Consider the following 24,169-nt stretch of genomic DNA (forward strand, 5'->3'; position numbering starts at 1 on the left):
TTCATCACATCTATTCCCATTTATAGGTTTGCATATTATGGCATGAATGTTTACATGGATGTTTATAGAATATCATTGTAAACTCTGTCCCTACTAATGTAATACACACACACATACACATGTGTGCACACATATCATATGTCATATATCATTGTTAGGAAGTTTCATGAAGCAATTTCAATTACATGCTTGAAGGTTTTATTCTTGGGGTTTTGACCATCAGATCACACTATGGTGACGTTCAACCAGGCTGCAGAAGCACCTGGAAAGGGGGTAAGAGACAGAGACTGGTACAGGTCTGCAATATGACTTATTATGTTATACATTTTTGAGCATGTTTACAACACTCATGTGTTGATACATGCTTATTTTTTTCTAGTACTGGTTTGAATATGTCATCCAACGTATGGGCCTACATTTGTTATTGTAACAGGTGAGTGCAAATGTTGTCAAGCATCTTCAGACTTGTTTGACGTTTGTTTGTGGCATCAGAGCGGTTTTCTGTTTACTTTGTAGTGCTCTGACGGAAAGTGACACATACCTGTTAAAAAAGTAAGAACCAACATCTTACCTTGTCACATTGGGTTGAAGTGTGTGTTTCCACAGTGCCTACAATTTAATAGAAGTATGGATTTGATAGGTAAACCACTGATTAATGGCAATTTTTTAGCCTTCATTTTTTTTGCATTCAGAGCTCGCTTCTCCCCGTCAAAGCTCATATTTCTGCCTAATATCAGCTAGCAACGTAAATAAGTTCTGATCTCTAACTATAACACTAATGCAAACATCTCTATCAAGATGCAGAAAGACAGGTGGACTCATACAGCCATTTTGAATTTATTATTTCTATTTTTTTATCTTAAGAAAGGCCCACACAAAAAAGAAGTCATTACGTCACAATGAAGCCACAAAGTGTCATATTGTATAGGTACATATACTTGCTCACAAATGAAGAGACAAACAGATAACCCTAATCCTGGAAGACTAAAAAAATTTAGTTCAGCCATGACGTGTGATCTTATTGCAATACCAGTGAGCTTGCAATGGATTCAGTATAGTTAGAAACACAATAAAATTGATGTGAGGCACATTCAATAATGTCATCAAATTAAAATTACATTGACAGGCAAAGGCATGTGTATACAATGGGAGAGATGACAATCCATTGTAGTGATAAGGAATGAACTCCTAAAACTTAAACAATATGCAGTGAGTGAATTCTAAGCTATAGAGCATTAGAAACTGCATTGTAAGAATCAGTGGACTTGAATTTGAAAATCATGATGATGGGCATCTTACAAGATAAGACATTATGTTTTTCTACCTCTTGTTTTTCTAATATAATTTTTTAGTTATTTCTTCATCTCGAAAATATTTTTTTAGTGTGGAATGACAGATAGAACCGCGCCGCCTTGTCTATTCCTTTATCTATATTTAATTTAAAATCCAATGTATTTCTGTTTGCGGTTTCCATGTCTTTGTATACTGGCGCTGGGTAGGCCAATCATTGCACCAATAATCGTGGATGTACACCTCAAACGCCTAGCCCATTCGCTCCGCTAACATCTATATGAATATTGCCGGAATCAAAAATCCAGTCCGTGTTTTTCACCATATATATTGAGTTAAAATCAACTCCGTTTTTGAATTGTTGATCTATTATATATTATACATATTATTATTATTATGAGGACACATCCGTTATACTATAATATGGAAGAGTGCGTAAGAAGCGGACACGCTCGCTGACCTTTGACTTGCCGTGAATGACAAAGCAAAGGTCAGCAGCCTTGACATCAGCTGCTGTCCCTGCGATTCTGCGGCTGGAGACGCGGCGCACAGGACGACGATGAAAGAAAGCTCTCAAATAGGTATGGCGATTTAAAAATCACTTATATCTCTGTTATGAAACTGCAGTATGACGGTGCCGGTTTATGATTCCGCATTGGACGATTTATCACGAAATGCGTCTCGCTATTATTTGCCATGTCTAATTTAAATGTACTGGGACAACAGTCAGTGAAGCGAATATAGGTGATTCCTTTGATAGTTTTTGAAATCGATGCAAATTGTAGGCTACAATATTGACAAAAATGTTTATTTTCATTCGACGTTAGGTTCAATGAAAACAAAACGATTCGTGGAAATAATTCCGCTGTAGCAATTTTTTTTTTGTTTTTTTTTTTTTTACAAAAGTAATGTTATAAACTGGATCACTGGATACATCGTTTTATTTTATTTGCCTCTTCTGTGTAAAACACGTCGTGGTTTTTATCTGATGCTTTGGCGCTTACGTATCCTGTACGTATCATATAGTCTTTGCAGCGATGCTCCATTTTACTCCGGAACATACAAGGTGAAAGCTAGATGAGGTGTTCATGTAATGTTTTGGCAAGGAGAATCTTTTTTTTTAGAGATCAATATAAATATTAACCATACGATCTGCACCTTTTATGAAGATCCTGAAGATCTGCAGCTAAAATACATTTTAGCGGTTCATATATGGGATCATATGTGAAATGGCGACGGTACCCTTTTACATTTTTACCATTCTCTTCAGCTTTATCAAAGGCGCAGGGGATGTTTCAGTGTATCGTGCAATATTTACACTTTATGGTTTAAACAGGAAAGAAGTTCGATTCTTGGCTTCATCGCATGAGCTCGCCGGCCGCGGCTCCGGTCGGGATACTCGGGTGAACCTTTAAACATTTATGCGCGCACGCACCCAAGGTGTGACCATTCATTGCGTCTTCCTAAGTAACAGCCTTAACGCATTTCAGTTTAGTTGGACTGGATTATAATCTGTAGTTCTAGCAGTCCATATTTGTCCTCAGGGCGCAGATAACGCGACATAATGATCAGAAAACTTAATATTGCATCCCTTTGGGGTCCCGACAGTCCAGCACCTGTCAGGCTGACCGCGCCATTCATATTTAAGCATACAGCTGTGTTTGTTCGTAGACGACAGGACGTCCAAATAGGCTTTAATTTGACTTCGATTAAAGCCGACAGGACTAGAGTATATATCGATGGATTTACTCTGACATGAAGTACCTTTAAACCAACATGTCTGTTTTCTGACATTAGTATTACGTATAGCATAAACGGAACAGGGGCCGGTGTTAGGCTGTGCGACAGAAGACCACGTAAAACTGCTTACTCTAAGTGTGTCAACCTGGATAATGAGTAATTCATCCAAGTTAAATTTCATTAGATTAGATTAACTTTATTGATCCTAGAAGGGAAATGCTTGAATTTTGAATTTCTTGAGTAGTTCAACTATGAACTAGACTAGTATATTACTGCACTGGTACATAGCTTGTTTTCTAAATGTAGTATTTTAGAAATGTAGTTCCTCTACTGATTTTAAAAATAATCAGAAATACACAATACAGTTGTATATCTATTGTATGTTATCTGTATTTTTCTATAAAGGTGTAGGGTATTCCATGTGGTGATTAATCACACTACGGTAATACTTTACTGATAAATTCGAAGGCAGTATTACACAAGAATTGTTACCAGTGTTGATGCTCCATGACATAATTGTGGAGCATTTGTCTGCAAAGTAAATTACTCTGGTCAGTCATTTCTGGCTAATAATGATATTTATGCTAGTGCTAGTTAATAATAATGGCAACAATAACGTGAGATATAGCCCATCCATTTTCTAACCCCTTATATATTCTAGTCAGGCTCACAGGGGGTCCTGGGGCCTCTCAGATAGCATAGGTCAGAAGGCAGGGGGTGCACCCTGGATGGGACACCAGGCCATACATACTCCTATGGGCAATTTGCCATACATACATACTCCTATGGGCAATTTGCCATACATACATACTCCTATGGGCAATTTGCCATACATACATACTCCTATGTGCAATTTAGAGATGCCAGTTATCCTAGCCGCATGTCTTTGGAACGTGAGAGGAAATTAGTGAGAGTACCCAAGACATCAGATGTTTAATTGAAAATAGCAAGTGCTAAACAATGTGGTTTAATCCTAAGAAAAATAGAGCAGTGTAAATGTTTTCTTGGTTAAGTTTTACCTTCAGCTTTAATTTGTGTCACCTTGTAATTATTGCTAATCTTCTGAACCACTATAAAGCCATTGTGACTGCAGCAGTGCAAAGACCGTTCTAAAATTACCTGTGGTTTTTCATTTGGTTGGTTGATCCTTAGTTCCAGTAGTTTACCAGTCGAAACTTACCGTAAGATCATTCCTGTGATTTTTCAATGTCTTCATTTGTTCCATATTGTACTATAAGAGATGGACTTTGCAGTCAATAAACCTCCATTTTTCCATTAAACTGTTTTAAATCATTAACTGCTTGCTGCTGTTTAGCTGAAATTGCAGGATGGATTTGTTTGCAGTGTTTGATGTTGAGAGGAACAGTGAGACTGAAAAGTTTGTCTCTCTAGGACAGGGGTGGGCAATCTTATCCACAAAGGGCCGGTGTGTATGCGGGTTTTCACTGCAACTTCCTAATTATGTCACTAATTAGAGGACTGATTGGCTGAAGAGTCCTCACACCTGGGTTTGAACAGCTGACCTACTGGTTATCCCAAAAACCTGCACACACACCGGCCCTTTGCGGATAAGATTGCCCACCACTGCTCTAGGATATAAAAGTGAAAATCGACGTCAAGTTTAAACGCAAGTATTTCTTCAGTAATTTATAAAAATGTTTATGTGAATCTGTTTGTCATATTCATATATGGCACAACTTTCCACGGCATTTTCTGTATGCGCGGAAAATCACACGGATTGTGTTTCTCATTGATTTATATGATGTGGACACAATTTGTATGTTTTTATTAAAGCAGCGATTCAACGTAGGGAAAGTTATGCCATATAGCAGAAACCAGTGGCTGTACAGATGTTATAACAGGTGCTGTTTCCGAGAAAAGAAAAAAAATTAATTGGGAAGATCTGTGGTCTAACAGTAACGGTATGTCATACAAAATATAATCATAGAAGATATTCTAAATATACCATTAAAGTGGATTTATTTGGAAATGTACTTGTCATATTTATTGCAGTTACTATATTCATGCTGTTAATATGGATAGTTTAAAAGACAGCTTTTGCTTTATAAGTGTTTACTATTTTATTAATGTGCAAGTTCTCAAAAACAAATACAAAAATATGAATAATACATTGACAGATTGTTTGAAGTTCCAAATATACTAGCTTATCTCATACCCAGTATTGTGCAGTCATCTCTTGTACTTGTAATATCAATATTTGTCCGGAGCACAAATTACCTATATTGACTACAAAAGGTGGCATCCATTGTGATGGTAATGTTCATTAGAGTAAGCAGTCAAATGCAATTAAATATTATTGAGATATTTATTTAGTAATTTCTAATGATTGTGAGTAACATCATTAGTATCACATTTGGGCAACTTTGTGGATGTCATTCTTCGCAGCGGGTCAAGTATATCTGTGACTTCAACGGTGTGAGTTCATCAGTGGTCATCTTTGGAGTTCGACCCAATTGCCATAGCACCATGGACAGCTCAGGTAAGCCCTTTGATTCCACAGGCGGCTATTTTATGTTGTACACCTACATATGTTACTCCTTCCTATATCATGGACATCAACAGAAACTAGTTCATAGTTAAAACACACACCTAAACCCAGATCGTTACTTCCATTGCCAAGAGTATCATAGAGGGTGTAATGGAAAACGTAGCATGATGACTGCAAAGTAGATATTTTTCACAGTATTTGAAAGACTGGGGGAAACATGAATATATTCCTACACTCATTGCCGAAAATCTGTGAAGTGATTAGCTAAATGGGAAGGGCGCTGGGCAGGTTCTCATACACACAGCCTCACGGTAAGACTAATTTTGGGTCTCCAATGCATCTGATTGTACAATTTTGGACCGGAGGGGGACTGGAGGGGCAGGGTTTCGAGCCCCAGCCATGGGGGCGCTGAACAGCAGTGGGAATGCTACCCACTGAGCTGATGGGCAACTACCCGCTGAGCTGATGGGCAACCCTTCAACAACTTACACTGCCCAAAAGTGACATTTTTACCAGAACAAAGATTCTGATTCTTAGCATAAGCACGGCAGGAAGGCAAGAAATAGATACTGTCTTCCTGTATTTTGTATGCTTTAAGTATGATGATTAGCACCACATGCCAGGCCATCTCGGCAATCGTAGAAATAGATTAAATTGCATATCATATTATTCAAGAAAGATGGTTAGAGCACATCACTTTATGGGCAAGATTCGAAATAGCTATGTCATGTGCTCTTCCCAGAATCCCTGCTAACGTACTACATGTTAAACAGCAGGTTAACAATATAGATTCATAACTTAAAGGGCTTGAAATAAAATGTAAATCCACAGAACCCTTAAGAAGTCTTAGAACAAGAATGCGATTTCTCGCCTTGCTTGTGTGAGGCACAAAGATAATTGTTCTTGTATAGGCAAGTATTTTATTGAGACATTACTGTAGCAGTAATGGGTTTTGTATTATTTGTCAAGCCAAGTCATGTTTTTAATTGCACTGACTAATATAATATTACATAATTCCCACAGAGAATTATCATGCCACAGGAATGGGGTCGCTCATTTTGTTGTACTATCTGGTTACAGAAACTGTTATGTGTTTATTATAAACCGTGACTCAGTTTTAATGATTAAGAACATTTTACCATAAGCTGCTTCGTTGGAATCCAGCGTTGGTGTCACGTGTAAAGTTGCGCGTTTTGCTCCTAGGATGTTTTCCAGTTGTCGTCTTCTTCCTGGGATGCAGGTTGACTGTCTGAATGTCAAACCTGTGGGGTTTGAGTGTTTACATGTGTACTCTGTGTAAGTCTGCAGTCATGGGCGTTTCCTGTCCTACATTTCAGGATATTTCCAAGATAATTTTCATGTCATTCCAAATCTATATAGATAAATACTTATCGGAAAAAGATTGTGACATTTAAAAGTAAAAATTTTCAAGGGAAATTCTGAAGATGAGTTGCATCATTTCCCCCCCCCCCCTGTTTCATTTGCAGCTCCTGATGGAATTAAATGTGCTGATGTTTAATGAATGGTGCGGCACAATGATGAGCTGTAGTTCCCTACATTTGCAATAAAATATCAGAGCCAGGACTACATTTCCCATCAGGCTCTTCTTCCAACTTTAAAATCCTGTGCTTTCTTGCATGTATTAATGTGGGCATTTTTAAGCAAAATAATAATAATGTTAGATTGTTGACTAGACTAAAGGAAGCTGTAGCTTGATGGGATTATTTGGTGGTGTGGATTAAATGTCTGCTGCTGCATTACAGATGAAGTAACTGCTGATTACATGATGCAATAACTTGTTTGAAGGATGGGTTTTCCATGGGATTGTTGTTGGTGGTCAACCTCATAGATGCAGGCGGGCTGCTGGACATGGTTAAGGGTGGGGCCGGCAAGCTGTTCAGCAGCTTTAAGGACAACCTGAAGGACACCCTGAAAGACACTTCAACAAAAGTTATGCACCAAGTTGCAACGTAAGTCTTCTCCATTTTGTTTCTTTTTTTTTTCCAAGGCTCCTGGAATGATCCTGGGGCATCTTAACATGGATTATGGTCTTGAAAAGGGTCTGGTCCTCCCAGTCTTCAGAGGGCGCTACATACACAGGGCATAGCTGAAGTTATAATGGATCCTTACCCAGTGATCACATGCTACCTACTTGCATGATCTGAACTCCAAGTCATTTTTTTTTTTCCAACTCAAAATTTAGGTTTGAATTTCTGTGGATATTTTCTTTAAAATAGGATTTCTTTGTGGTCAAGAATAATTATTGTAATATTTGTTTGTTTATTGTGGGAACTGAATAGAACATAAGAGGGCGAATTGATTCCAATAATTTGTATTGTCCTGCTAATCCTGGATTTAAGTATCAAAAAGTTCGATGCGGCGATTGTGGAAATCTAATTATCAGTTTTCCCAAGAACTGTTACATGGTATATGCAGCTTTTCAAAGGGGAAGCACATTCTGGTGATTAGAAGGGAGGGCGATCAGAGCACAGCACAGCACAGCACAGCAGAGCACAGCACAGCACAGCACAGCACAGCAGGGCATCCTCATCAGTGAGCTGAGCTCCTCCTGCTCTGTCACAGCCTCCCTGGGGCAGAAACTCCAACAATCCCACAGATTAAAAACGAAAGTCACAGCCAAAGAAACTCGTGGCATGTTCACTAAACTGGAAGATTTTTGAAAACTCCCCTATCAGTATCCACAATGCAGAAAAGGGGCTTTATATACGTAGATGAGGAAGTGTGACCCTTGGTCACTGGAGGTGCCACCAATGTTGCCGTCAGTAATTTATTTTTTAAAAAGCTGCTTGTAGCACCACATAATATCAGATGACCATCCCATAGTTCATCACTTGTACAAAGAACATTGTAAAATCATGCTCTGTCAACACGTTTTTCAGATGTACTCTTATTCTGTAAACACAGGCCTTGACTGGCCATCTGGCACAGCAGGCATTTTCCCCATGCCTGGGAAGTGGGTTTTTGGGCCAGCAAGACTTTATTGTGGGACTCCCCTTGCCCCCTCCCCAGTAAAATTTATTGTGGGGACCTCCCTTCCCCCACCCCCCCCCCCCCCCCATTAGAAACATTTCAGGGGTATGTGTGTGTGATTCAGGTTCGTTTCTTAATCCCAAATCCCAGTCCAGCCCTGGCAATTTTGTGACAGGCATTTCCTTTGATGTGGCAATACTGCATGACGCTCAACAGTGTTATTCTTTCAGGATGAAAATTTATATTGGAAATCTGAGTAATGCAAGAAATAAATATTAACAGCATGTGAGTCACTGGAATCTCTGAATAGAATTCTTTGTGAATATGTTTGGGCAAAGACCAGCGTGAGGGTTCGGCTCACCCCATATGAGGCCCTCCGTCCCACGTATTCTTTCGGGTTACTTCCAAAACAGGAAGTGCAGGAGACAGGAGTCTGTGATAAGCACCTGATCCGGTTCAGAGAGCACAAAGGTTCCATACAGTCTTCACCTACCAGTAGATTCACCTCAATGAATTTTACACCTGAAAGAACCAGATACGATCAGATACAGTCCTAGTAATCGATCAGTTTTTCCGCATTTTTGAATGATTTATTTATTTTTTCTGAGTTTGTTACGTTCTGATTTCATTTGTGGTATTGTCTGATACTTCCAAATGTAATCAGACTTGAATTCTTCCAGATATAACTAGACCAAATACTTCCCTGTACAGGTTCATATTCTGTACGACATAAACACACCAGAAAATGCCTGAGGACTTGTCTGGACCTGCATGTCAGCATGCGTGACACAGACTTGCTTAAAATCTAGTCTCTGATTAAACTGCTTTTAGCTTTCATGTACTGTAATTCCACAGCAGTACATCCCAGCAAAAATGTACTTCGTTTGTTTAAATAGTCTATTTCTATTTCAGTTATGCAAAAGGAGAACTGGACATTTCCTACGTCACCTCACGTGTTATAGGTGAGTGTGGCCTGACTTTTCTGCAACAGAGTGGCTGCTCATCGCTATAGTATTCCCAAGTGTAAACATCAGCACAGAGATGCTCTTTGTGTAACTTCGAAAGCACTGGTATACTGATCTGTGGTCATGTACGGCAGTCCCTGGGATAAGGGCGCTCAACTACGAACGGACATCCATCTGTCCGTCCGTCCGTCCATTTGTCTATCCATCCATCCGTCCGATTTCTGTAAGCGCTCATCCTATTCAGGCAAATGGACTTCCATAAAGCCTGTTATATAAAAAATGTGAGTTAAATACAATGATTCGTAATAACGAACGCACACACTGCTTTGGGAAGCCTGTGTAAATATGGCGCGGCTTCGGTAGCTTGAGGTTTAGTACAATACCATATGTGGTTACTTTTACTCTGACTACTGTAATCATCTTTGTTATCATTACTGTTACGTACAGTTATTATTTTTCCAACCTACCTACAAATTCGACTTAGACAGACTTTAAGACTCATTCATAACCTGGGGACTAATCCTTTTAATCTTATTATGAGTGTCTTTTTGCTCTTTGTAGCCTCTGTTTGTTGTCGTTTTCCCTGGCAGTAATGTCATATCCTCCCGAGGCCATGGAGGCTGGCTATAGGAACCATATCGAGGATGTACGTTCATTCCTCGACTCTAGGCATACGGACCACTACACAGTCTTCAACCTGTCACCGAGAAGTTACAGAGGAGCCAGGTTTTCGAACCGGGTGAGGACAACTCGCAGTCTGAATCGCAGTTAGAGATCTAGATGTGGTGTGTGTGTGTGTGTGTGTGTGTGTGCTTTGCAAAGGTGCCTCTCTGCGGTTTCTTAAGGATGTTCTGAACGTGATTACCATTTCCCAAAACATTGACGAGCTTTGCTTTTGTTGTATCCTGTTAATAATTTTGCGACAGGTTTTATAAACTGATGCAATTTTCAAACGAACATTCTTATAAATGCATGTTTGTAGCTTTCTAAATGCGAAGTGGAGTCTCTAATATTTATTTATTTCACTCATTAGAATTCCTCAGCATATCTCTATCCCTGAGTAACTCCAACAAGGGAATTATAGATTTTTTTTACAACTAATATATAAGCCTTTCAGACTGAGGAAGAAGGTCTCTTGAAGTCTCTTGGAAAAATATGGAAATTTGGTAATTTTATATTTGACCCTGGTTATCTCAAAACAAATAAATTTTTTATAATATGTTTCACAGTTTGGGCCATTCTTAATATCTCAGTAACTGGGGTTCAGTGTATAATGAAATGTGGGGTGGATGATCTTCTAAATTATGTCAGACACGATGCCTCTGAGTCACAGACAAGCAGGTATCTTTCTGTGAAGTCATTCAAGCTTCAGCTGGTTTTTTTTTTTTTTTTTAACCCCATTGGTAGTATGTTCTGATGTTGGATCCACAACTGTTTCACAAAAAACACCTTGAGGAAGTAAATTTCACCCTCTTTCTGCCTCAGGCCAATATCATATCCCCACCACCATCTGTCATTTATCCATTTATCCCACTCAAAGGTGTGTAACTCAATGTGGGCTTGTGACCGGAAGGTTGCTGGGTCAAATCCTAAAACGGCAGAGTAATTTCACCGTTGGGCTCTTCAGCAGAGCCCTTAATCCCAGTCGCTCCAGGAACCACATGACTCTGCTTTCTCAGTTGAATGTCGCTTTAGATAAAAGCATCTGTTTAAATATATAAGTGCCTTAAAGGCAAAGTATCCCCATTAAATATGACTGATTTTTCTGAATTTCGTTTGTTTGTTTCGTTTCTTAAATAGCCCGGCTTTCCTTTGTAAAGAAGTACAGTTTGTTTGATCCTTTAGTCCTTATAAGGACTCTATAGGATAGTATTTGTTAATGGTTCCTCCAGTAACATCATAAGGGTTTTTGTCCTTAATAAAGTTTCTCAAGTACTGAACGTCCCTTGGATTCTTTGTGGGAGGGGTGTACTGCAGCTGTGCGGTGGCTTGGCATTATGAAATTCTGCCGTTTATGATGCATTATTTTCCATTGCTGTCTCGCCCTCAGTAGTGGAACAGGTAGGTCGTCTTTCATCGTCAATGGACAAAGGAGTTGCTTTCAGCAATCAGAGATACAAAACTTGTTCTCTTGGGGAAGCTCATCCCGTTTTATGATACGCAGTCTATTTTTGACTGATGAAGTCATGTCAATGGCAGCCAAGATGATGTTTTTCTGTAACAGAATTGATATTAGTCAACAGGTTGACTAATAGCCTGACGTTGATCCCTTTTTTGTTCACTACCCTGGATCCAACAAAAGATGATCTCTTGAGGAAACTCATAAAAAAGATTATTGGCTTCTGAAAGATCCCCCAGTACGACATCTCCTTTCTTACCAGCCTTTCAGAAAGAATGCAGACCGGCTGTTTCCTGTTCAGGGATGTTCCTGTGAACTTCCGTTTAACTTTAGATAACCAGGACCACTGTCTTTCTGCTGAAATTAATTTGCTTTTCACCGTTCTTCATAATCCTGAGCAGTTTTATTAAACATATTTGGGAAGCGGTCACGCCCGCGTGAATTTCGTTGCATCATTCTCTTGTGCCTTTTTAAAATCGCCGCCTTCGTGCATGACTGTCGATGCGGATTGTGTATCACCCCGAAGTGTTTTTCCAGTGCGCAACTCCCATCTCCCTCCCATTCCTCAGGTGTCTGAGTGCAACTGGCCGGCCAGACATGCCCCGAGTCTCCACAACCTCTTTGCCGTCTGCAAGAACATGCACCACTGGCTGCGCCAGAACCCCAAAAACGTCTGTGTCATCACCTGCACGGTAACCCACCCAAGCTGTCATTGGTGTCCTCAAAAATGTCACGTGCACAGTCCTTTTGTCCGTGTTAGGGTGTGCACCATCCTTTGTCACATTTAACTTTCCAGTCTATGGTTGGAAGCTGTGTAAGATCTGCTTTTTTTTCTAGGTTGCACTTATAAATCAACACTTCATGACTATTTCCTGTTTTGGTTTTGTGTTATTGCCTTGTAGCCGAATGACTGTTGCCCATTTCTCAGGAAGGAAGAGCGCCCCCTGGTGTTCTGGTCTGTGCCATGTTCTGCTTCTGTCATCTCTTCAACAACCCCGTACCTGCAATGCAGCTGTTTGGTGCCAAGAAACCTGGAGCAGGCCTCTGGCCCTCACACAAACAGTAGGTGCAGATATGTTGACCTCTCAGCTGCACAGAGCTACGCATAGCTAGATCTGCTAAAAAAAAATCATGGTCTTATTATAGCTTTCTGGAAATTTCTCTCTAAAAAAAAAAAAAAAATTCTGGTAATTTGTGGCATTTAGATTGACATTTTGATAGGATATTGAAACAATTAAGTAGGAGCAGGATGATCTTCATAATGGTAGTAATGGTAGAATAAGTCCTATGGGTTCTAATGCGTCCGGACCCCCTGGTTCTCCAGGTACGTTGGCTACATGTGCAGCATGGTGTCGGAGAACCCTAAGCTGCCCCACTGCAAGCCCTTGGTCATCAAAGCCGTCACCATGGCTCCCGTTCCCTGCTTCAACAAGCAGCGCACTGGCTGCCGTCCCTACTGCGACGTCCTCGTCGGCGATACCAAGACCTTCTCTACCGCGCAAGACTATGAGAGGATGAGGTGTGCGGCACCCTGGCAAACTACAAACCCCTGCGGTCTGTTACAGGGAATCTAAAATGAGAGAAGCCATTTTAGGTAGTCATATCCCGCGTGCCATTATTGTTCTTAGCTGCCTGCCCGTAGTTGTGGTGCTCTGGGCCGTAACAGCATGTGACCGGCTAAAACAATGACATCATCCCCCATTTACACGCTGGTGGCTTGCAGGGACGCTAACCCTTTAGCGTGCTAGCGCTCTGCAGGGTTGCTATCTTTGGTCCTTTGGCTGGTGTGAGATTTTCAATTCGAGACGACAGTTTTATTACCTTAGTAAACCGTCTTTAGGGTTTGCAAACTAGCCCAACGATTCGGATGTGGCTAATTTTAGGTTTATAATGGAATTATATAGATTTCTTGCGTGACAGTGTCATGCCAGATGCGTGAGAGCTGGCAACTCTGCTGCTGATGTGACGGCCTTTTATCTTTCGCTGTCTCTTCCCCCAGAGAGAACCGGGTGCAGGAGGGGAAAGTGGTCTTCCCCCTTGGTGTGAATGTTCATGGGGATGTGGTGGTCTCTGTGTTTCATATGAGGTCTACCATCGGAGACAGGCTCCAGGGCACGGTAGGCCTGAGCCGTAACATCTCAGCACAGTCTGTCGCTGTTATTTTTCATGTTTTATATTGCAGATTATATCAATACAATGTCTATTGACAATAATAAACACTATGATGATATTTTCCAAAAAATATCCCAATATACCCAATGTCTGTGGTATTGACACAATTTTATTATTGTTGCTTAGGTGACCAACACTCAGATATTTCAGATACAGTTCCACACTGGGTTCATCTCTCCAGGCACGACAGTCTTGAAGTTTACAAAGTAAGTCATTTTTCCCCAAAGTGGCTTCACCTGTGTGTCTTCAGCTGGATGCACCTAAACAGTTCCCTCAGTGCTTTGGAAGCGTTAATCCACTGACAGACATTTTATTTTGATTGGTCCATGTCCTGTTTGTCAAACACAAGCCTTGAGTGAATGAGAGAACCTCTGTAGAGGGCCAGCAGCATTTTTGCTTATTTTATTGTAGTGACTTGGCCAACGGACGCTATAGTCTCTAAGGAAGTGGGTGTCTGGCAGTTGGAATGCTAAGAGAACTTCTACTGTTACAGCCATAAGAAGTGTCCGTTCTCTTTGGTTAAAATCCTCATCTGTGTAAACAAGATGTAAACCAACACTGTATTGGCTTTTGTAGCATCTTTTGGGCAGCTCAGTTTGTTCATTGGACAGGTGTGTGGTAATCGGAGTCTGTGTGTCTCTGTAGGCCGGAACTAGACGCCTGCGATTCGCCTGAGAAGTACCCCCAGCTGTTCCACGTGGTGCTGGACATCGAAGTGGAAAGCACAGACAAACAGGTGGACCTCACCCCCCCTTGGGAGCAGTTCCCCAGCAAGGACCTGAGTCCCAACATCCTCTTCTCCTGCTATCAGGAGCACCAGGATGCCCTGGCCATCGCAGGTGGGAGATTCTTCCTCATGTCACAATAAACTGCCATTTGTTTCATTTTTAGTGCCTAATAACTTGACCCTTGTGCAAGTGAATTGAAACAAGCTGTCGTATCTGTATGCAGACAGACTGACCACAGTTAAGAACCTCACAGTCACATTAATTCATACTTATCAGCTTGGCTTCGGATTTAGGGCCTGCTGGATTGATAAAATTACCTGGGAATTACCCAGGATGGGGCACCAATCCATCGCAGGGCGCACACACCATTAATGTATATGGGTAATTTGGTAACTCTAATTAACATTAGCATGTTTTTGGACTGTGGGAGGAAATTGCAGAACCTGAAACCCAACGACAACACAGGGAGGTGCCTGAACCCAGAGTATTCACTTGAAACATACAGGGATAGCTGAAGCACAGTCGTAGCACCCAGCTGTCACCCCCCCCCCCCCCCTACCTGTCTGTGGGCACAATGCCTGCTCTGTCCATCCACTCAGTCGTACCACCCAGCTCTAACCCCACCAGAGCAGGCCTGCCTGTCTGTGGGCACAATGCCTGCTCTGTCCATCCACTCAGTCGTACCACCCAGCTCTAACCCCGCCAGAGCAGGCCTGCCTGTCTGTGGGCACAATGCCTGCTCTGTCCATCCACTCAGTCGTGCCACCCAGCTCTAACCCCGCCAGAGCAGGCCTGCCTGTCTGTGGGCACAATGCCTGCTCTGTCCATCCACTCAGTCGTGCCACCCAGCTCTAACCCCGCCAGAGCAGGCCTGCCTGTCTGTGGGCACAATGCCTGCTCTGTCCATCCACTCAGTCGTGCCACCCAGCTCTAACCCCGCCAGAGCAGGCCTGCCTGTCTGTGGGCACAATGCCTGCTCTGTCCATCCACTCAGTCGTGCCACCCAGCTCTAACCCCGCCAGAGCAGGCCTGCCTGTCTGTGGGCACAATGCCTCCCCCTTGGCTTTACCCCATACCATGGTACTCCTGCAGTAGCCGCTGTCCCTGTGTGTGGTGCTGAATGGGCCAGGCGGACCATTTGCTGTTCCCATGGCAATTGACCCCGACCCCAAACATCCCCCCCCCCCGCCACCCGCCAAACACACACACAAACACACACACACACACCTCCATCCAGTGAATGTCCACAGAGTGTTTGCCCTAAGTTGATAAGTTCAACATAGAGTACCTGTGTGTTTCCTGGGCAATGATGGGTTTTTATGACCGACATAACCAACATTGTAATCCCACTCATCTTAACAACATTCGGAATTTGATGATGGATATTTTTGTATCGGATGACTTCTTGAACATTGTTAATGTTAAGTAGAAAGACTGTTACCGGATAGAGGTGAGTGTGCAGCACAGACCCGGCTGTTCTAAAACAATAGGTGTGTTGACCTAAAAAAGAAAAAACATTAGTATCCTTGTTCAGTTGTTTACCATTGATTGACATATGACTGGATGAGCTCAGTGGATGAAGGGACATCAGCGACTGTCTGTTGGGTACAGAGCCATACGATTGGCTGACATTTAGCTTCTATTACATGTGTTACTGACAGCTTTTAGAAGGACAGCGTGCTAATTAACACGGGGCAGTCTGGTGGCTCGTGGGGGGGGGGCACCATCACCTCCCACCTCCACGGCTGGCAGCGGCAGTTCCACCCCTGCACTGTGTGGGGGGACTTTGAACAAAATCTGTGTTTGTGTGGGTTTTCTGTCACAGTACTAATATGTGTGGTTTGGGTGCCTCTAAACTGCCCTTTGCTACCTTTCGAGGGACGGTCTCCTGTCCAGGAGCTTCCCCTGTCTTCTGCCAGTTTAGTGAGTGAGTGGATGGATGGATGGATTGATGGACTGACTGACTGATTGATGGATGGATGGATGGATTAATGGATGGATTGATGGCCTGATTGGATAGATGATTCGATTTGATTGATTGGATGGATGGATGGATGGTCTTTATTTTAGAATGCAGTTGTAAAAGTGCCACCCCAGTGATGCCCTGTATTCAGATCAGAACATTTAAAAAATGCAGAGCCTTCTATGCCCTGTGCTAGGATTTGTCATTTTTGTTTAATCTCTCATTGTTACTGTCTTGTCTCGTCATACTTATGCACCCTTTATACTTACTGTATGTCCCCTATTCACCATCTGAGCTTGGCGTCCATGCTTCTCTCTGCACGTTATTCTCAGTATAATCCTGCATGTGGCAGAAACTCGAACCCGGCACTCTTCTTATTCCAGTACTGTTGAGGCATTTTTTTTTATTATAATTTATTTTTTGCCCCTCGTGTCCCAGGAAGGGGAAAGGCCTGTGCGGGTCCAGACAGCCACACGGGGCCGGCCAGCGTGGACAGCGAGCCCTCTGACGACGAGATGTTGACCCTGTCTGGCCAGAAGGCTAACGCTGGCCAGAAGGCTAATGACTCCCAGGCTGCAAGCAAGGGCAAGGAGCCAGAGGCCCCTCCCCCTGAGGCCCCTCCCCCAGTGGAAGTAGACCTCCTGGGTCTCGGCGATGGTCCTGGGGACCAGGCCTTCGCCTCCTCCCAGCCCCCAAAGCAGCCCCCGACAAACACCGACCTCCTGGGTGACCTCTTTGGGGCTGACTCTGGGTCCACAGAGTCCCCCCCCCAAAAGACGGTGCCCCCCGCCTCCCCCGGTGTCTCCCCGTGTCCCAGCCAAGGTGGGTTTGCCACTGCTTCCATAACAGGGCACACTTTTGATGACATGGGTGTTTTTGGAGTCAATGTCGTCTCTCCATAACTCTTAGGTTCTGCTCAACAGGTTTCGATCCGTTTGGGTCTGGCACGACTGTGCAGGAACCGAAGGGGCCATTCCTGGACCCAGGTAATGTCTTCCTTTGCTTGCCTTTCCTATACCGCCTAGCGTGCAGGATATGATTATGGGTAGAGCATGTACAGCCCGGCACTCTGCCAGTACGTCGTCTCACCTTCACCGGCAGTTTTGCAGATAGCCGTTTGTGGTTCGCACTGGCTGTTGCTTATGCAGCATGAAGCGTGCTAGCGAGCCGTGGTCTGTCCTCGCAGGCCGGACGTCGCCAGCGCCCCCCACCACCCCGACCGTCAACGTCCAGCAGCAGAACCTGATGGGCGGCTGGGAGTGGAACAGGCCACCTGCTGCAGGTGTGGTGCCAGCAGTTCTCAGCTAATTCTGTGGTAGCAGAAACTCTGCATCTCAGCAGCTCCCTCTAATGGTACATTTGTGATAGCATGATGAGTCTGACCGCAGTTGTGCACCAATTAGTCATTTTTAAAAATTCCAGTTCTTGTCATTTTAATACTTTTATCAGGTAGTAATATAGAATTTATCAAAATTAATGGATTAGTTAATTTCTTCAACCCCTCATTTGTACAGCTGAATCTTGTTCAGTATATGCATTCTGCTGCAGGTCTTTAATCCCTAAAGCAGCCTCAGAGTGTATTGCTCTGGTGGGGATCTTGGGGATCTTGTGGCAGCAGGAGGGCTATGAAGTCTCTCGCCATCCATCCTGATGCCTGTTTTTCCTTTTGTGTTGGCACAGGAGGTTTTGGGATGGGAAGCAAATCAGCCAGCACCAGTCCCACAGGCTCAGCCCACAGTACGCCTACTCACCAGCCCAAACCCAATACTTTGGACCCCTTTGCTGATCTGGGAGCACTGGGAGGTGAGTTTGTGGCTTCATATTGACTCCAGCTAGAGAATCTCTTTTCACTGTAGGATTTTAAAGTTAGTTGTACATGTGCCCTTTAACTGCTTTTCCAGTATAGAGCACATGGCAGAGGAGCCAACCAAGAAGGGATTCACTTCAGAGCGAGAACCAATCAGATTGTAGAGGTGGGTCCAAGCAACTAGAGGAGGCAGGATCAACCAATCAGATGTCTTGGTCCCACCTCCTCTAGTTGCTTGGACTCACCTCTTCTACAATCTGATTGGTTCCCTCTCTGAACCAGTCATTTTCCGTTCTGCCCTCATAACATTTTGTGTAAAGTACAACTCCCAAGGGATTCCAGTTAATCAAAAGTCTCAGAAACAATACAGATGATTTAGAAATGCAAGTTCACCTAACTGAATATCTGATTGCTGGGTGAAACTGCAGTGTGGGGGAAACCTGCACGATTCTGCCCCCCCCCCCCCCCCAAACTGTGGAGGTTTAAGACCCCTGCACCATCCAACCACGTTTTACCTTTTACTCGCTAAGAAAATGCCTGCAGATATTTTCATGTTTTTTTTTGTTTTTTTTTTCCCTCCCTCAGGGGGGTCTGGGTTTTCCAGTAAGCCCACCACCCCCACCACTTCCGCGGGTGCCTTCCCACCCATGGCATCCCCGCAGCGGCCCCCTTCCCAGCCCGCAGCGGGCAGCGGCGGTTGGCAGTCCTCCCGGCAGCCAGGGGGCGCCTCGCAGTGGCAGCCCCAGTCTTCCCCGCAGCACCGGCCCAACTACAACGTCAGCTTCTCCACTGCAGCCGGCGCCCCTAGTGGTAATGGGAGGCAGGCCCCAAGCTTTGGTAAAGCCACACCCCTATGACATCATAGCTTTCCCCAACCATTTGTTATGTAGATCTGAAGTATAAGTTTAATGGCTTTTATTGCCTGCCACTACAGTCTAAAGCACTGACTTATGAAGGGATATAAGTTTTTTTTTTTGTTTGTTTTGTTTTGTTTTTTTTTTAAACACTGGGGAGGCAGCAGGACTGTGTACATATACTGTATATCACTACAATATCACTACAATTATATATATTTTTAGGGTGCAGTATCATAGGTGCAGGGAAACGTTTTGAGCTCAGTGTGCTGTACATCAGAACAACCAATAGGTTTTACTGGAGTTACTTTGTATCATTGGCCATTAGACAGAGCTGGAAAGTTCAAATCCAGTCCGAGGTTTTGTTTCAGCCAGGCCGGTTGAGTACTCTGTGACTGTGATTCTTTATACTCAACTGGTTGGTTGAAACAAAACCTCGGACTGGATTTGTACTTTCCACCTCTGTAATGGATAACTTTTGTGAGTAACTTTCCCAACACTGATCATTGGTAGCTATAATCAGCAAACATCAAGATAACAAGTGTGAAAACGTGGCCCAGCTTTTTAAAACTTTTGATACTGTATTGCCGCCACCAACCACAGGGCTGAAGTAACCCTAGTTCCAGCACTAGTGGGCAGTATTAGGTTTTTTTTAAATGTTTCTTTACTGCTGATCGTCCGTTTGCGGTGTCACCCCCAAACAATTAAAAGAATTAGGGCAGCTAACATGGACTGTGTTTTCTCAATTTTGCACAGGGGTCAAACCAAAAATGGCAGAGGCAGACTTTGGGGACCTGCTTTCCGGACAAGGCTTTGCTGGAAACAAGGAGAAGAAGGGTCCAAAGACGATCGCAGAGATGAGGAAGGAGGAGATGGCCAAGGAGATGGACCCCGAAAAGCTCAAGGTTTGAGCCTGAGACCTGATTACCGTACACCGTAAATGGGATGAGTAGTGCAAAACCTTTACACTTCAGTGTTGTATAAGGTTTCAAAATTCTTGGAATTTTCAAAGTTGGAAACTTTCCATGGGAATTAGTGGCTAGCCTATAACAGGGAACTGAGATGTAGTTTAAAAAAATACATCTTGATGGTGCTAATAGTGATATTATTGTGTAACCAGGTGCTTGTGAGTAATCATGTGAGCGTGAAAACACGCCAAAATAAGCATCTGCATCTGCAAAACACACTGCTTATAAGTCTTATTCTATGTTGTATTACTCATACAGCTTGCTTTCTGTGCCGTATCTGACAGCTCCCGTGGAGTTCCATGGGGTTCAATATTTCCAAAATTCCCCAGCTTAACTTCCCATGGAGAGGTTCTGGAAAGTTTTCGGAAATTTTCCGCCCCTTTGCAACCCTAGTGGTGTATCTACAGTAGTCGAGTAGGATTTCAGACGCTTATGAGTAGCTTAGAAAGGTCTTATGAGGATGTTCTAAAGTTATTACGGCGCTCTGCGTCTAAACAGATTCTGGACTGGATCGAGGGGAAGGAGAGGAACATCCGGGCCCTTCTGTCTACCATGCACACGGTGTTGTGGGAGGGTGAGACCCGCTGGAAGCCCGTAGGAATGGCCGACCTGGTTACACCCGATCAGGTCAAGAAGGTCTACCGCAAGGCAGTGCTGGTGGTCCATCCAGACAAAGTGAGGCTTGTGCTTATTATATTGTTAGCAGGCCTTGATAAGATTGCACCATTCACCCTACAGAACCTTCTCCAATGAAGTTTCCAGTAGCTTTGTTTTGTCTTACACCCTCCTTGCAAATGTAAGTGAAAAGGATGATTTATGGGCCCGACTAATATTTTTGTCTCCTGTGTTAAGGAGCTAAAAACTGATATCTGAAAATATTTACAAATGTGATGTTATATATTGGCAAAACAAGCAGACACCAGTAGCTTTTTAGTTATACAGCACTTTACCAATGGATTTGGTAAACTCAAAAAGCAGACACTTACAAGAAGTTCTCAAAAAAATAAGTAATGTTCTTAAGGACATTGGTGCTTTATCTGTGCATTTTCCAATCAGTTCAATCTGCATGACTTGACACTGCATGACACTGGAATTGTGAGAATTGCACAAATTAGCGTTTGCATTTTTACTTAGAAGTTTGATTAATTCTGCTTTTTTCCTGCATTTGTAGGTTGAAATAACTTTTTTCCATTGTTCTCCTGTGTTTGAAGGCTACGGGCCAGCCATATGAACAGTATGCCAAGATGATCTTCATGGAACTGAACGATGCCTGGTCAGAGTTCGAGAGTCAAGGGCAAAAGGCGCTATATTGAAATTCAGCTTTTGGGTTACCGGCGAACTCCCTTGTGATGTGATGCCTGATTTTTGGTGGTTTTTTTTCCCCTCTCTGTCACATGGGTTTTGTTGTCACACATAGACCTTAGAGTGCAGATTAACCATGCAGTCTCAGGAAACGTGAGGCTCGCCCATTCACCTGGTGTCCACAACCCATCATGACACAGAATCGGCAGTGCGAATAGTCTTCACCCAGATCATAAGGGGAGAGGCAGTATGTGGTGTATTTTCCCTAGTTTATGGGTATTGCAGTGTACGGTCAGGAATTCTGTTTCTTTGAAACCTTCACGGTAGCATCATGAAGCCAAGAAAATTTTAATGCTAGCAGTCTCAGATCCTTTGTGGGGGGTGATGTTAATTCCTTTGAAGAATGGGAGATTACATTAGCATTACGTTTATATGACACATTTGGCCTGTGTTCATTTGTATATATGTCTTTTTCTGTTTCTTCGCCATGCAAGCTAATTGCTAATTACCATCCGTTCGCGTCCTTGGAGCAATTCCTTTAACTGCATTCATTTACACGATGGCACAGAGTCGGCGTTTAGAAGTGGCCAGATAGCACAGTTGATGAGATTCAAAGGAAAGGTGTGAATATTTTCCAGCAGTATTTTTGTATGTTTAGTGTGTAGACATGCATATTTAATATGCAGGAAATAACTGTTTACAAAAGGTTTGTTTTAAAATTAATATTTATCATAATTATTTTGTTCTTTTTTTGAGTACATGTACAGTATCTTTTCTCCATGTGTTTTTTTTTTCCAATCTATATTATCCTCCTATTTTTCTATGGGAGAAGACAGACGGTTAGTTGTTCCTGCAAAGCCTTAATTCACTCATCAAACGACCTGGTCCAGTTAGGTAAGTGACATTATGTCAGACATTATTTGCTTCACTCATTAGCCTGGGTAGCGCCTTAACATATTCCCAAGAAACTAAATTATGCAATCTCTGTTTTTCTGCTAAACTAATAATTTAATCTGATCAGATATCAGTCCTGGTGTTTGGACTAAAACATAGTAACTGGACATAATTCCCCCCAAAAACACCCCCATCCCAGTACATGCGTCCTGGTAAGGTTTGATCTTTTCTAATGGGAACTGGGCCCCAACTCTAACACTCAATTTATTTAAAAATATTTTTAAGCAACTTCTCTTTAAAACTGTTTTAACAATATATTTATTATAATCATTGCTGTAATTTTACTTTCTGTTGTATAATTTGTGGTATTTTTGTGTTTGAATGTATTCAGGATGCATATTTGGGTGAACGGAACATGATTTGGATGCAGGTCATGTGACACAGATCTGCATTGCAAAGATGGCTTCCCTCTTCCTGATGTACGCTGTAATGCACATCCCTGGTTTCTCATTGCTGTCTGTAGCCATGGAACAGGAGAAGCCCAGGGTCCAGAAGTGTGTGTGTGTGTGTGTGTGTGTGTGTGTGTGTGTGTGTGTGTGTGTGTGTGTGTGTGTGTGTGTGTGTGTGTGTGTGTGTGTGTGTGTGTGTGTGTGTGTGTGTGTGTGTGTGTGTGTGTGTGTGTGTGTGTACGTACTGCTGTGTTTACCTTCCACACTTATCCTGTCTGTTTCACACTTATTTTTGAAGCATTGTTTGCCAAGTGAAAACAAAGACTGACCTCAGCTACCCTGGGGATATTAGAATTATCAGAATTTGACAACTGTATGATACTTTTAATTCCAGCTAACTGTTGTTCTCAGAAATGTGAAATATTTAAGATGCACAGCCTTGTATACTGTGCCAGCACCCTACAGATATGGTAACGTTATATGACAACGTTGGGATAACATCCGGTATATGTTTAGTCTAGATCTCTTTTCTATATGTAATGTCAGTGCTTTGTTTTATGTGTTGGGAATGCATACTTGACAGAAAACACCTCCTAATGTGTGTTATTTTGATGTTGCAGAAACTATTAAATATTTAGTTGCAACTGAATATTGTTCTGTACATTCCAAGAATCAAATGCAAACACTACTGTTGTGGAAAGATTTATCTGTAATCCAGTTTTGGGTTATATTGAAGATAGTATGTTTTAAAAAAAATGAAATGTTTTCTTGTGGAGGAACTGTGACGGTATAGAACAAACTATATGTTGCAGTAAGTGAAGTCCCCTCCCAACCAAATATTTTTGTCTGAAATGTTTAAAATAACCCTTATGCAGTGGGCTTGTGGTTGTGTGAGACTTACATGAAGGTAAGATCCTTTTCTGTTTTTGCGCGTGGTTTGAATGTTTTCTGCTCTGCTGTAAAAAGAGAAACGTTAGAAATGAAACGGGAAAATAAATAAAGGAAGAATTATGTTTACGCAAGCTTCCCGCGTGTACAAAATCCTAACGTCTAGAACAAAATGTGAAATATGGCATAATTGGCAGTTCCACCCCCATTCCATGCAAAAAAGGTTCCATCCCAGAATAGTGGGCGGTGGCAAGTTCATTTAAAGCCTGGTGATAACACTGCTGGTCTATTTGATTTGGTTAAATGTTGGACACTTTTTGAAGTTGCTTTTGCACAATTTAAATACATGAAATATATAAATTTTAATGAATCTGTTTCCTGTTAGCTGATCACAAACGAATGGATGTGTTGAATGTACATATTACAAAATGCGCTTGTGTCTTTGAAATGTAATGCCATAGGTCTGAATTTCTGCTTTTTCTTTTCCTTCCTTGAGCAATAACAGCAGCTTAACACATGTAGTCTTTAGG

At 42.5% G+C, this 24,169-nt stretch overlaps 1 protein-coding gene across 5 annotated transcripts; it reads left to right on the plus strand.

Annotated features, from left to right (window-relative positions):
• The first annotated feature begins 1,600 nt into the window (after nucleotides 1–1,600).
• On the plus strand, nucleotides 1,601–23,768 carry LOC111840993 (auxilin-like). Of its 5 annotated transcripts, XR_002837569.2 has the most exons (21): nucleotides 2,332–2,528; nucleotides 5,437–5,530; nucleotides 7,389–7,509; nucleotides 9,443–9,492; nucleotides 10,086–10,234; nucleotides 12,184–12,306; nucleotides 12,543–12,676; nucleotides 12,939–13,133; nucleotides 13,614–13,731; nucleotides 13,913–13,992; nucleotides 14,432–14,625; nucleotides 16,916–17,299; nucleotides 17,401–17,463; nucleotides 17,664–17,759; nucleotides 18,158–18,280; nucleotides 18,870–19,121; nucleotides 19,895–20,043; nucleotides 20,605–20,781; nucleotides 21,318–22,029; nucleotides 22,241–22,302; nucleotides 22,694–23,768. XR_002837569.2 is itself a non-coding variant. In XM_023806395.2 (19 exons), the coding sequence occupies exons 2-19, from the start codon at nucleotides 5,518–5,520 to the stop codon at nucleotides 21,417–21,419; spliced, it is 2,523 nt and encodes an 840-aa protein (XP_023662163.1). In that variant the 5' UTR covers nucleotides 1,601–1,871; nucleotides 5,437–5,517; the 3' UTR covers nucleotides 21,420–23,768. The 5 variants fall into 5 exon arrangements, 2 of the variants coding, with proteins under 2 accessions (XP_023662163.1, XP_023662162.1); XR_002837566.2 differs by having other exon boundaries at nucleotides 21,318–22,302; XR_002837567.2 differs by having other exon boundaries at nucleotides 22,241–23,768.
• Nucleotides 23,769–24,169: the final 401 nt, after the last annotated feature.

Source organism: Paramormyrops kingsleyae, chromosome 21 (genome assembly GCF_048594095.1).
Source record: "Paramormyrops kingsleyae isolate MSU_618 chromosome 21, PKINGS_0.4, whole genome shotgun sequence".
In the NCBI taxonomy this organism is placed as follows: domain Eukaryota; kingdom Metazoa; phylum Chordata; class Actinopteri; order Osteoglossiformes; family Mormyridae; genus Paramormyrops; species Paramormyrops kingsleyae.

What these genes read in the sequence shown, in the direction of transcription:
- LOC111840993 (XM_023806394.2), top strand. An exon ending in TAGCACCATGGACAGCTCAG is followed by an intron (nt 5,531 to 7,388) that starts GTAAGCCCTTTG and finishes TCAACCTCATAG; the next exon opens with ATGCAGGCGGGCTGCTGGAC. An exon ending in TCTGTGTCATCACCTGCACG is followed by an intron (nt 12,307 to 12,542) that starts GTAACCCACCCA and finishes CCCATTTCTCAG; the next exon opens with GAAGGAAGAGCGCCCCCTGG.